At 37.7% G+C, this 15,164-nt stretch overlaps 1 protein-coding gene across 17 annotated transcripts in view; it reads left to right on the forward strand.

Moving 5' to 3' along the window:
- LOC120527354 (protein prune homolog 2-like) overlaps positions 1–15,164 on the forward strand; it is a 156,283-nt gene that overhangs the window by 90,608 nt on the left and 50,511 nt on the right. For all 17 annotated transcript variants that reach the window (XM_039750664.1, XM_039750665.1, XM_039750662.1 and 14 more), the window contains exons 3-4: positions 1,120–1,341; positions 11,347–11,523. In XM_039750664.1, coding sequence (XP_039606598.1) covers positions 1,120–1,341; positions 11,347–11,523 — 399 coding nt within the window. The remainder of the gene's footprint in view (positions 1–1,119; positions 1,342–11,346; positions 11,524–15,164) is intronic.

The raw sequence follows: 15,164 nt of genomic DNA on the forward strand, positions 1-15,164 counted from the left end.
CAAATACATAAGCTACTAATCCATTTATCTGGAAACCATATTTAAAAATTGACCTGGCCTTTGTGTGGTAAATCTTAGTAAGTGTGAATTAATTTCCTCAGCAACTATATCCTGACAGACCAAGTTTTAGTACTTTTATACACTTACCTTCAATATTTTAATATGTAATGTCCTAGGTAATTTTTTTTTTTTTTATCAAACTTCATTGTAAATACTTGATAGCAGCATAGAGTCTAGGGCAGTCCGTATCTCATGTAATTTTATGAAATGATGAATATCTTACCAATGGTAGAATGTTTACAATTTTCCCAAGTACTGGACAAAACATGATTTTTTTATTTTATATCCCACTGTGTTCTTTCTCCATTATTTAAACAATCCAGATTATATTTATCTGTCAGTGCCTCTAAAATTGTTGTACCTTATTAACCCATAAAGTACTTAAGAAAACACTTGTGTGTGAATACTGGGAATCACTTTAAAGGTCAAGAATAAGCTTAGGACTCCCATGGCCATTCTCCCAGATCTCCCTCCATTAGTCCTAGGTGTTTGGCATTCCTAGACCACAGCCTTTATTAAAAAGACATTTAGTTGGAAGTTACTTGTCCACTTTTATGGATTTCAGGGTGTTCCATATATAACAATAGACCTCCCTGCCGCCCTCTAGCATATTGGGAACTCTTGGCTTAATTGTCATAGTCCCCTGCCATCCTTCCATTATATCACAGCTCACCTCTAACTTCCTGTCATTCTGACCTTGAGTGGGTCATGTTCGAATGTGTCCATTTCAGAACATAATGATGCTGTAATTAATTTCCATCATACAGTGTCACTCTGTGTCATACAAGTACGGTGCTGTTCCTGGTGATAAGTAAAGAGAGCCAAGTATTTCTGTATGTCTTCAAGTCAGCAAAACTTTGAGTGACAGAGATCATATGAACAAGGTGACATATACTTAGTTTTTACTTGTATATACTAGATATCCACGCATGTTTCTGATTTACTGTATTTTGTCAGGTTACTGCTGTTAAGATGAAAGAAGAAAAAAAAATGTTTGCCAGAATAAAATGGCTTTAAAGACTTAACAGTTTAAGAGCTTCATGTTGTCTTGTTTTTCAGATCCTCCTGACTCTCTGGATGTAAATGGAGCACATCCACAAAGGAAGAAATTAGCAGCTCCTGAAATCAACTTATCCTTGGATCAGAGTGAGGGCTCCATTTTGTCAGATGATAACCTTGATACCCCAGATGATCTCGACATCAACGTTGATGACTTAGACACCCCTGATGAGGCTGATTCCTTAGAATATACAGGTCATGGCAATGAGCTTGGGTGGGAAGGTACAAGTAAAGATTTTTGTGATTCACTATCAAGCTGCATTGTGTTTTGTAACCAAGTAAGGTTTTTCAAAGAAGAGAGTTTTGATATTTTATTTATCGTCATAATACCTATGTTTTCAGTTGCTTTTATATATATAATGTATGTTACTTTTAATATATTTTGAGATTGTGCATATTATTTACCTAACCCATTCCAGGAAATTAGGAAAGCATTTAACATGTCAAGCCACCTTTAACTGGAGCACAAATGTTTCAAAGATTACACTACACTACCGTGCAGACCATTATGAAGTAACTACTTCTAATAAAATGGTATATACTGTATTTAAATAATAAACTCCAAATTATATTTTCCTATACCCTCATCTTAACTGGTTGTTTCAAAGCAGAAATATCTATGCCATATTATATTGGAAAATATTAAACTACAGCATTCTAGGAAGGGTTCTTTTTTATCGAACTTAATTAACAAATTAGCAAATAAGGTATAATGTTAAACTGCCAGGTTACCCAAAAAATAATACACACTTCTGGCAAATGTGTATCTGTGTGTATCTGACTCGACAGGGCTAAATCTGCTTTGGTTTAAAATTCTTGAAAGAATGAATTGCAGTGCAAGTTGCTGATGCTCAGCCCCGCATGGAAATTTTACATAAACATAAAGTTGTCATTGCTGCCAGTTTACTGTTAGTTTCCAAATGGTCAATTTTAAACTACAATGTCAAGGAACTCAGTCCCCTGCATATAGTACTTGTGGCAATACTCATCTCCTGGTTATTAAAATGTGAAACTCAGATGGGGCAAACTGTAAAATATTAATCTGTGACATGGCAAATAGTATTATTAATAGTATTATTAACCTGAACCATCCTTGAGATGAGATAAATATAAGGAAACACTTAATTTCATGGCAAATCATAATGTGACTCAGTAGCGTGTATGGCTTCCACATGCCTGTATGCACCCGTGACAACAGTTGGGCATGCTCTTGATAAGATCTTTGAGCATCTCCTCCCAGGCCTGGATAATGGCATCTGTGAGCTCCTGGACAGTCTGTGGGATTACTTGGCAGCGTCAGATGCACTGACGCATAACGCCCCAGAGATTCTCAGTTGGATTCAGGGTTGGGGAATGTATGGGCCAGTCAATGGCATCAATGCCTTCGTCATCCAGAAACTGCCTACACAGTCTGGCCACATGAGGCCCAGCATTGTTCTGCAGCAGGAGGATCCCTGGGCCCACTGCACCAGCATAAGGTCTGACAATTGCTGTGAGGATTTCATCAGGGTGCCATTGTAACTGTGCGACCCTCCAAGGATATGCCTTCCCAGACTATTACTGAACCGCCGCCAAATTGGTCATGCTAGATCATGTTGCAGGCTGCATAACGTTCACCATAGCATCTCTAGACTCTTTCATGTCTGTCACATGTACTCAGTGTGAACCTGCTCTCACCTGTTCAGAGAGCTGCAAATTGTGGTATTCTCTAGAATGCCAATTGAGCTGCATGGTGATGGTCTTTGAGCACTGGTCACACTAGAGGATGTAGAGCCCTCATGCCACCCTCACAGAGTCGTGACAGTTTGTTCAGAAACATGCAAACCAATAGCCAGCTGGAGGTCATTTTGTAGGTATCTGGCAGTGGTCCTCCTGTTCCTCTTCTCACAAAGGAGAAAACACTGGTCCTGCTACTGGTATGCTCTTCTATGGTCCTGTCCAGCTCTCCTCGTGTATCGGCCCATCTCCAGGTAAAATCCACCACGTTCTTGAGACTGTGCTGGGAGACACTGCAAACCTCTCTACAATGGCACGTATGGATGTGCCATCCTGGAGGAGCTAACTACCTATGCAAACAGAATCGGTCGTAGGTACCACTTAATGCTACCAATAGTGACAAGGACACTAGTAAAATGCAAAGCTAGAGAATTATTGTCAGGGAGAACAAGGAGAGAGCAATTGTCTGAGGCCACCACCTGCAAAACCATTCCCGTTTTGGCGGTTGCCTTGTTCTTACCCCTCCAGTGTATCTGTTGTCACTTTCATTTAGACCAAAGCAGGTGAAGCTGATTCACAGTCACTTATGCTTCCTGACAGGACAGATTAATATCTCTGAAGATTAATTGGCTTGCCGTTAGACTGTAATGATAAAGTGTTCCCTTAATTTTTTTAAACAGTGTATCTATACTAATAAAAGGCAAAGCCCTCACTCACTCACTCACTCACTGACTCATCACTAATTCTCCAACTTCCCGTGTAGGTAGAAGGCTGAAATTTGGCAGGCTCATTCCTTACAGCTTACTTACAAAAGTTGGGCAGGTTTCATTTCGAAATTCTACGCCTAATGGTCATAACTGGAAGGTATTTTTCTCCATTAACTGTAATGGAGTTGAGCTGGAAGGGCGGAGTTTCGTGTGACATCATCACGCCTCCCACGTAATCACGTGAACTGATTGTCAACGCAGTGCGTAGAAAACCAGGAAGACCTCCAAAAAGCGCTTAAGAAAACATGCATTATATAATTGAGAAGGCAGCGAAAAACAATAAGAAGCGAGCGAGTGACATATACTACCATATTCATGAGTGTTGCTGCCTCGGAAAGAAAGCAAGGTGTAAACCTAAACTTTAAATTAAGTTCATAGACAGGCTACCGCTGGCGTTTCACATGCCCACAGGTAATGCGGGATACAAGTTTAATGAGAGGATGCAGGATATAAACGAGAGTTTTGATCACTTTGTAACTAAGTTAAAATTGTAGGTGAAGGGGTGTGCTTATGCAAATTCCGAGACTGTGTTTGTGGGGATTGACAGTTAAGGCGGGTGGGGAGTCACGTCATCATCTCCCTCCCATTCATCTAATTTCGGTCTGAGCTGAGCTCAGCTAATGCCGTCTTCGAAGCAACTTTGTCAGACTGCCACCAAATACTCACAGAAAAATCCACAAGTTAATACACACGCTGTCTCTAGAGTTTCTCCACACTGAATCCTCCAGGCACTACTTACAAAAGGTCACATTGACAATCGTGTTACGTTATTTTTAAAATCTTTCCTTTTCTTAGCACAAGCACAGCTGAGAAGCTTCATGCATGTGCTCCATAACGTTAAAAATAATGCATTTAATCACACTTTGCATTACAAGCAAAGGGAGCTTTTGTCAATGCATGATTTCCTGGTACTGTACACGATTACATTGATCAGCGCATCCCGATTCATTTTACCCTCGCACCACCTTAGTTTGAGAAGAAGTCTGAAAAATATGAGGTTAACACAGAAAAACATCACCAATTCAAGCTTTATGAATAATCGATTCGCCATCAATAATTGTTTTGGTAAAGCCATCCTCCTTCCATTTTATAATTTTTCCACCACTAGCCATGATTAAATGAGTGGTAAATAAAGTAAGAGCAAAGCGAGGGTGACTTATTTAGGCAGGCATATATATGACAGCAACACTCATGACAATGTCAATCATGTTACGTTATTATTAAAATGTTTCCTTTTCTTTTCATTACTTCTTTAACACACTACTTCTCGCTGCGAGGCGGGATTTTGCTATATATATAATATATGAATGACCTCCAAAGAGCTGAGACTTTTGATATCATGAGCGTGTCTGCAAAACTGGGTCTCCTGCCCAGCAAAAGTCGAGCAGCCAGCGCGCATAGCTGTGCCGGCCTTTGAGGCGCTGACTGCGCTTCTGCCTTAAGTCAAAGTGAGCACTTTTAATTTTTTCATCCTCCCCTGCGCTATAGCCCAGACAAGTGCAAACACGGGACCCCTTTTCTACACCACGGAAAAATAATATTAAGGCGATTCACACTTTCTTTTGCGTATACGATTATGAGGTCCTCACTCGGATTATGAATTCACGCACGCGAGTGGAGGACTGACAGTGCCATCACAGCCCATTAATGGCAGGGGCGTCTCACCAGTCTACACAAGACCCACCGACTGTCCCCAAAAGCGATCATACGTCAGCGAACACATCTCTCTATACTATATAAAAGAAAAAGGCAACTTTCCTTTCTTTACACCTTTTTCCTTTTATCCCAAACCAAAGCCTTTCTCTCTTAACACTGCAGAGGACACAAAACTAATTTTCTTTAAATGCCGGTAAGGCACATTACCAGAGGCACAAATTTGAACGTTCACATAGAAAATGTAATTTCTATACCACAGCCGTCGTGTAGCGCCTTTCAAAAGGGATCTACTACCGAGAGATGATCCATATACATTTTAGCTGCTGTTAGTTACTTACCTGTTGTGTTACACAGTCTTTAAAATGTAGTTTACCTGAAACCACTCCAGTAGTGCTCAATGTACCTGTACTTCTTAAAACGTTAATGTTTTACTGTTTAATAACTTATAGACTATATTTTATTATTTTTCCCTTGCACTCAGTGACCAAAGCTATACACACACATATAGACACATACAAACATACACACAAGTATATCTATGTGTATATATATATACACACATACATACATACATACATACACACATATATATAATTTGTGTGTGTATGTATGTATGTGTATATATGATGTAGATAGGTATGTATATATATATATATATGTGTATATGTAGATATGTATATAGATATGTAGATATGAAGATATGTATGTGTATATATATGTATGTATGTGTGTGTGTGTGTGTTTGTGTGTGTGTGTGTGTATATATATGACAGCAGCAATCCAAGCTGTGAGAAAACAGTAAAAGGAGGCGTGTCAGGCGTGTGGTACATTTTCTGATGCAGCTAGACGAAAAAAACTTTGTGACGCTGCCGCCAAATACACAAAACAATTACTTTGACAATCATGTTACATTATTTTTAAAATGTTTCCTTTTCTTTTTCATAACTTCTTTAACACATGACATCGCTGCGAAGCGCGGGTATTTTGCTATATATATATATATATATATATATATCACAGCGACACTCATAACAGTGACAAAACAATTATATTGACAATCATGTTACGTTATTTTCAAAATGTTTCCTTTTCTTTCTCTTTCCTTCTTTAACACACTACTTCTCCGCTGCCAAGCGCGGGTATATATAGATAGAGATATATATATATAGATAGATATGAAAACAACATATATATATATATATATATATATAGATATGAGAACAACATATATATATATATATATATACAGTATATATATATAGATAGATAGATATGAGAACAACACTCATATCAATGACAAAACAATTACATTAACAATCAAGTTACGTTGTTTTTCAAATTTTTCCTTTTCTTTTTCGTACCTTCTTTAACACACTACTTCTCCGCTGCGCGGGTATTCTGCTAGTATTATTATATATTTTAAAAGAAGACTAAGGAAGTCAAAAAGATCAGTTGGGCTCCACCCTGTTCAATTGCAAGTCAAAGGCCAATCAGGAAAAGCCAATGTTGTAGCATGACACAAATGTTATATACTGGGAAGACACAGCAGCAGGAATGCGGAGCAGTTTTTGTAACATCTGCTGGTCAAATGACATTGGATTATAGAGGAGGTGGGCTTTTATCCTTTCTGGCAGGAAGGTGTGAAGCAGAGATGACAGTATTCCTAATGCAGATAGTGTTCTTCCATTCTAGAAAATAGTAACAAAACTGAAATAAAGCACTTCATAAATGTAAAATAAACATGTAATAACATTGTAAGAAAATGTATAAACTAGATCATAGTAAGTTATGATCATGAAATTGTTAACTTGTTAAAAAATCAATGTATTTCAGCCATTTTATGTAAATGTAAATATGAATAAAGAAAGTTCACATAAAAGGCTAGCTAAAGCACATATAAGAAAGAAGTGAACAAAAATATCTAATATTAAACATAAAAAAAACCCTGAAAAGCTCTTAAAGAGAATAAATGTGCGTGTTCACTTACTAAAATGAAATTATTGTAAATGTTAAAACTGATAATCCATTGCTAAAAAAATAAACCAGTTGCTTTTTGTAGAAATTTGTTGATCAGACTTGAAGTCTGTGTTTTGTAATGAGCATTATTATTTATAGAGTCCTAATATATTAATATTTTTATGCCGACTAATATAAGGAAGGAGACAACACTTCATGACATGCCTGTCCATTACTGTGCCAGTGCAGAATTGACATTCTCTGCATGTCTTTGTAACATTGCAACGGCCAACCCCTTTACCCAGACCAGCAACTACACTACCAAGATTATTGCCTTGGCTAACCTGAGGATTCTTAAGCTAATAACAAGCCATACTCCTTACAAATAGTAATTTTTCCCCCAAACGACGAAATAACAGACACTACAAGTCAGAAATGTAAAATCAAGTGCAGATGTATTGACAGTGGATAAATCTATATATACACACAAGAGGGCCGACAAATACTCAATACTATATATGTGCACACAATTCACCACTGTCCCAAAGACACCAGTGAATGATTATATATATATATATATTATATGAACACACGAATATACAATAATGATGTTTATAAAAACCCTCCCTTGCCCCTAAACAATAAATGAATAAACACGGTACACAAACGCAGATTAATGATAAACGGCAGTTGATATATATATGTTATAAATGAGTCCAAAGCTCATAAAGTCCGGTGATAATTGAATGTTGGCTGAAGTGATATTTTGCTTCTTCCCGAAAATACAAAACTACCTCACTGTGTAAGTCTTTGGCAATGACTGATAGGAATCCTGGGGTTTCTCTGCACTGGTTGTCGTGATGATGATCCTGATACTGAAAAAGGAAGCAGTAGAATTGCTAAATGAATGGAAGTGATGAGTTGGAAAATGAATGCGTAAAGCGGCTCCTTTCTTCTCTCGATCTTTCTCTCTCTTCGCTTTTCTCTCTCTCTTTCTCCCCTCGCCTCTCTCTTCTTTACTGCTCCTCTTGTTTAAAAACTGAATGTCCCAGATGTAGTTGGTTGAGTTAACAGGAAATTCCCATCTCAGGGTTGCGGTCTCCCTTCAATGTCTTTCCCCATTTGAGTTACAGGGACAACATTTATTTACACACACATACATGATAGCAAACGACGAAAACAAAACAAAACTCAGCACTGACACAAAAAAAAAACCTATTATTATGTAGCCCCACTACAATATTTCGGGAAACCCATATTAAAACTGGCATATAGCTATTTAAGTGAATTTAAACCAGTATATGCAGTAGTGACAGGGACCATGTGGAAATTGTACCCAGTTATCTACCAAGCTGGGGCTGAACTCAGAGCCATAGAGCTAGAAGTCAATTGTACTAGTCACTGCATCACTGTGCCAGTCCATTGTTAATTTTGATTATTCTAAAAACACACAGTTTGTTTTAAAAATAGCATTTTCTTGTAAGAGTCTGAAAGTACTGAATTCATATTATTATCTCTTCCTATCCTTATTTGTGGTATTTCTCTAAACATACATAAAAATGCTATTGTAAGTTCTTCTGCCTCACGTAATCAATCATCCTGTGTTCAGACACCTGGCCCAGTCATGGAGATTCAAGGCTCTGTCCATGGCTGAGCAATATTTGTTCTCAGTACTCCAGTTCTTACTTGCACATTTCATAAATTTTTGTGTTTGGTTAAATAGCAATGATTGGTATTATGTGGGTGAGTGACCCCTGTGATGGATGGGCACCATGTCCAGAACTGATTTCTACACTGCACCCAGTGCTTCCAGTGTAGGCTCCATCCCTGTGTTATCCACATTTAGAATAAGCAGGTTTAAAAATGTTTGTTATGCTATATTATTACTCGCCTACAGTGGTAAGAAAAAGTATGCAAAGCCTTTAGAATTACCTGATTTTCTCCATTAACTGGTCATAAAATGTGATCTTATCTTCATCTGAATCACAAATATAGATAAACTCAATATGCTTACACTAATAACACAAAATTATAATCTTTCATGTCTGTTTTGAACACACCCATCAGATATTCACAGTATGCTGTGGAAAAAGGAAGTAAACCTTTAGATTTAATAACTGACCAAGCCTCCTTTGGCAGCAGTAGCCTTTTAACAAGCATTACTAGTACTGTACCAGCAATTCAGGCTTGCACAATGTTCACAAGGAATTTTGGACCATTCTTCATTACACAACTGCTTCAGCTGAGCCATATTTTTAGGATGTTTGTGCGAATGGCTCTCTTAAAGTCATTCCACAGCATTTGGTTTTATTCTGGGCTCTGACAGAGCCACTCCAAAAGGTGAATTTTTTTTAACTATTCTCTAGTGGATTTACTTGGATGTTTATGATAATTGTCCTGCTGGATTACCCATATTCTACTTACCTTCAGCTGGCGAACTGTACCATTACATTATCCTGCAGCACACCTCGATAAACTTCATTTTCCACTCGATGATGGTGACCTGTCGAGACCACAGGTCAGCAAAACATGTTTCATGTTGATATTAGTGCCCTTTTTACTCCATATGTACTGCTGCATATTTAACCCTAGTTTCATCAATCCACGAAACAATTTTGCCAATGGATTGTTAAGATGGTCTTTGGCAAACTTTCGAAAACTTCAGGCGTGCAGTAATGTTTTGTTGGAGAGCAGTGGCTTCCTTGTTGGTTGTCTTTCCATTGACGCCATTGTGCTTCAGTGCTTTGCATATTGTACACTCCATGAACAGAGATGTTAACCTGTTCCAGTTCAGTGCATTCAATCCTTTAGCTGTCACTCTTGTTTTTTTTACTCTTACTGAGCATTCTGCATTGTGGCTTTGCTTGCCACCCACTTCTAGGTAGAGTAGCCACAGTACTAAATCGTGGACTAATGAATATCTATCTAAACTGTCTGAAATTACATAGTAAGCTTTTCCAGCTTTGTGCAAATCTATAATTCTTGATCATAGATCTACTGAGATATCTTTTTTGCAAAGGCAAGCTTCATATCAGCATGTGTTTCTTGAGAATAGCAAAATCAAAATAAGTTTGAGTCTTTCTTATACGAGGGATATCCAGAAAAAAAGGTTACAACAGCTGTTAAAAATCAAAAAATGAATATATTTCAACCAAATTTACAGGGTATGTTCCAAAATATGTGTTTATTTCTCCACATAATCGCCATCAACTTCGATGCACTTCTTCAGCCTGGGCACCAGCTTTTTTATACCCTCGTCAAATACGCTGCGCTCTACCTCCGAAAGCCACTTCTCCACTGTCTCCTTCACCTCCTCATCGTTGGAAAAACGTTTCCCACCCAAGAATTCTTTCCATAAGTTTCCACAAGCTGATGATGGATCTCGGCCACGGATTCGCGACGCAAAGTGAGGAACTTGATGACCGAACGAATCTTGCATCGGCGGTATGTGGAGCAAACGGCCTCAGAAGAGGTTGACGAACTCACTTGCTGTGATGACATTTCACAACTGACTGACGCGGTCTCTGGCTTATTTTGACCGTTAGGACCCCCCTACACGCAGGTATGCCAACCTTCGAAAAAAAAAATGCCCTGCACCCTCCAGGGCACTTGTAACCTTTTTTCTGGATATCCCTCGTAGATCAAAATAGTTCTAAACCACAATTTCAGTTACCTTCTGCTGAAGTCGTCAACCCTAGGGGTTCTCAGACATTTTCCACTTTTCACCTGTGAAAGTTCAATGTTAGATGAAGATCTCACCATATTCTTAGATAAAGTTGTACATTAATGTGGTTGTTTTTTGCAAAGTGTGTACTTTTTAACTTTTTTAACTAAGCATCAGATACAAGGCAGGAACAATTCTCTCACATGGGCCAATTTAGCATCACCAGTTGACTTAACCTGCATGTCTTTGGACTGTGAGAGAATACTGAAGCAACCCCTCTTAAACAAAGGGAGAACATGCAAACTCCACACAGGGAGCACCCAGGATATGAACCCCCATCTCTTTGTTACGAGGCAGCAACACTACCACTCTCCAACCATTTCTATTCTAATTAAGTACTATTGTTATCAGACTAATTGTATTTTAATGTGCATTTTAACAATGACTTCTTGTAAAATTGTTTTTCAGAGGTGGAGACTACAAATGTGGTTGAAACCAGGGAAGATGCTGAGCCCATCCCTGAATACACAGCTGAGGAGGAACGGCAAGATACTAGATTGTGGAGAACAGTAGTAATTGGGGAGCAAGAGCATAGAATTGATATGAAAGCCATTGAACCTTACCAGAAGGTCATTTCACATGGAGGTCAGTAGGCCTGGACTCGATTTTTATTTGAACAATTTTACTAGAAGCTATATAGTTAACTTATAACCTTAACTTTTCAACAAAATTTTCTAAGATGCCCAGAGGTCACAAAGTGATATAATTGTTAGTAGTACCAGCCTCCTGGTTCCTTAGATTTGGGTCCGAATAACGGCCTTTTTACTATTTGTCCAGGGTTTTCACGCTTTCTCCTCATGTTTGCATGGGTTTTATCTGGGTACTATGGTTTTCTCCCAATTTCCAGTGATTCACATATTGCTTCTCTTCGTGTCTCACACTTGCATTTGTTTCTTTGATAATGTGTGAATGTGATAAGCATTTGAATGATGTCAAATTCAGAGTTAATTCTTGCCTAGTACCCAATGCCACAGGCTTCAGCTAATTGCAACTCTGTACTCAAACTTTAACCAGTATTTTTAACATTTTGCCATCCTTGCATTTTATTGAAATAATTCACATTCCTTTGTCATCCATATGCGAATTTCTGTTATTTGCAGTAGGACAGAACAAAAAGTTGAGAAAAAAACTTGATTCTTGTTTATTGTACAAAAGCATTCCACAATGGCCAAAACAAAATTATTGGAACCTTTTGATGGTTATAAAAAAATAACTGTTGTGATACTTCAAACAGACTGAATTCTTTTAATTAGTGTAACAAACATCTTCAATCTAATAATTAGTCATTCAGACAGTTTAAATGGAGAAAAGTATTTGTTTTATGTCACACCATGTGCATCACTCTGAAAATGAAAAAGAGAAGGAAAGATAGAGAGTTGTGTGAGAAGGCAAGAAAGATGGTAATAGCCAAGCATGGTCAACGTAAAGACTACAAGACCATTCATTATCAAAGAGCTCAATGTTTCTTTGATCAAAGGCACTTTATCCAAAAATCATTGGATATGGCCACAAAAAGAAAACTGAGCCAAGATTGAACAGAAAGATTTTTCAAATGGTAAAGAAAGAACCAAGGAACAACTTGGATCTTCAAGCTCAAGGTGCAAGAGTTAAATGTTTCACCATTGATCTCTGTCTAAATGAAAATGGACTCCCTGGCAGAAGACCTAAAACTATCCCACTTCTAAGAGAAAAACACAATGAAGCCTGGCTGGAGTTTACCAAAATGCAGCTGATGAACCATAGTCTTTCTAGGAAAATGATCTTTGATCAGATGAAACAAATTTTTGAATAAAACATACAACCCAGTGTAAGAAAGCTGTGTGTCTTAAGTCCTTAAGATAAGGATCTAAAAAATAACTTAAAAAGCACCTAAGAATGAATGAGAAGAAAACATTTGACCGTTCTGAAGTGGCCTGCTATGAGTCTTAATCTGAATTCCACCTGTGGAATGAGCTGAAACTTACAGAACCATTAAAATCTAAAAGATACAGAGCATTTTTCATGCGAACAGTCAGCTAAACCATTAACTGAGAAGTGTAGAAATCTCAATCAGAGGTACAGAAGGTGATCATCTTCACTTATTGTCTTCAAAGGCTGTGCTATGAAATATTATGTTAGCGACACATTTTTGTGCATACCATTTTCATTTTATTTATTTAAAGTGATTATTAGGTTATTAATCCAAAGCAAAGCTTCTGATCTGTTGCATGTTTTATTAATTATGAGTTTTGGTTTCTTTTTTAGTTAAAGGGTACCAATACTTTCAGCCATGTCTGTTTAAAGTAGAGATAGTTAGCCTAGATGGAAAAGAATTGAAGATGGCAGAAATTTAAAGAAGGCAACACAAGATATTTATTGAAGGAACATTTGTTGATGGAGAGCCTGTGCACAAGTAAGATTGTGGGTAAAGAAGGGCACCAATGGCATGAAATTCCAATAAAGGAGAAAATATTTCCAAGGGCACTACAGTAAGGCAGAACATTAAGGGACTGACATGATGCCACTTAGGACACATGAGTTTTTGCCTATTACATATATCTCTGAGTGTTTTAAGGGATTAAGTCCTTTTATCTGAGTGCGCATGGTGGCAATATCTGGAACCACAAGATAGCACTCGCGTAAGATGACCCATAACTTTCTCAAAAGATACTTAAAAGAGCAATACCTCATGAAGACAGCAGAAGAAACATCCTAAACTAGCCAATAATAAACTGGCTGGGTGAGAATGGCCAGACAAAAAAAAAATAAAGTTTTCAGTTGGATGTAGGCCAAATTTCAGCAGGTAGTGAGAGAATGCAGCCAAAGAACAAAGAGATTAAGGTGAATATGAGAGTGTAGATTGTTTTGTGTGTCTTTTGGTTTATCTGTTACTTGATATTTACTTCCTGCACAGTAATCCCTCCTCGATCGCGATTTTTTTCATATTTCCAGTTAAATCTTGCATAATAATTTTTGAGATCTGTTGAATACTATTTAACATTTGTGATAACCTGGGTTAGCTCCACACTACCTTGTTGTTTCCAGGAGCCACTTCATCCCGAAATTGTTGATAGTCATGTACCGAGATGAGCCAGGCAAATGAGGACACTCATTCAGCAAGGGGTTGGTGCAACAAGTGTCTGTGCTTTTATTAAAACCAAAAATGGGAACTAAAATGGAATACACTCAGACACAAAATATGCACTTGAACTGTAGACCTGGCTCTTGTCCTTACATGTATAAAATATCCTCAACTGGAGGGCCATGGATTATTTAGAAGCTGGCTGTGAAACTGCATAGGTGAATTGACTTTCTGCTTGTTGGAACACCTTAGATATGAACAAGTCTGAGACATACAGCATTTTCTTCCTGATAATGCTTTCACTTGCTTTTCTTTGACTTTTACTCTAGATGTACAAATCTCTCAGACACCTTTGCATTGCCGCTATCATGTGAGAGACAATGTTAGCCAATCAATAAGCTCTTACTGGGGTGGAATTGTGATAATGAACGAGAGGAAGTTAAGTCTTTCAAATGTTTTCCATTTTAGTTTACAAGAGTATTTTCCAGAAGTAATGCTGAGATTTTTCATGAACTTTTTATATGTCTTGCTTTTGTCCTACAGAGTTCACCATAGTCTTTTGTTTCATCAGAATTTTTTTTTATCTCTGTTCTACATAAAACTATGTGATTCAGCATTTTTCTTGGCCACAGTACATGGTTTAATTTTTTGCTCTTATCTCAACAACATGTATTTTAACTTAAAAGCATATTCCAAATCAGCCCAAGGATAAGCAAGTGTAGTTATGATAACAAGTAATGGAAAAGTGGGCTTTAAGAATGGATATTTGGATGGATGGATAAGCAAATTTTACGTATGATATAATAATGCATTGTCAGATACTACTTCTGCATTACATCCTTTGTTCTCTCATGGTAATAAGGTGGTTGATGCCTGCCTACAATAAATTCCAAACGAGTGCTCTGTGGAAGCCGCTCTCTGTATCACTTACACTGGAGACACCATTATAGGATGTGGAAGCACAGCTTGATGTTACAAATAATTTGAGGTCCACTGCAGAGAAATTCTAAGAATTTTTCATAGTTTCCAGCAGCATTGTCCAAGCATATTTGTCCTTGACTGTTCTTAATTTGTGTAAAGGCTGCTCTTTTGGAGTCTGGTTTTTCCAAGAATTATAGTGTTAAAACTCCTTTGCAAAGCCTTGTCAAGACTTCATAAATATTGT

This window comes from Polypterus senegalus, chromosome 4 (assembly GCF_016835505.1).
Source record: "Polypterus senegalus isolate Bchr_013 chromosome 4, ASM1683550v1, whole genome shotgun sequence".
NCBI classification, from domain to species: Eukaryota; Metazoa; Chordata; class Cladistia; order Polypteriformes; family Polypteridae; genus Polypterus; species Polypterus senegalus.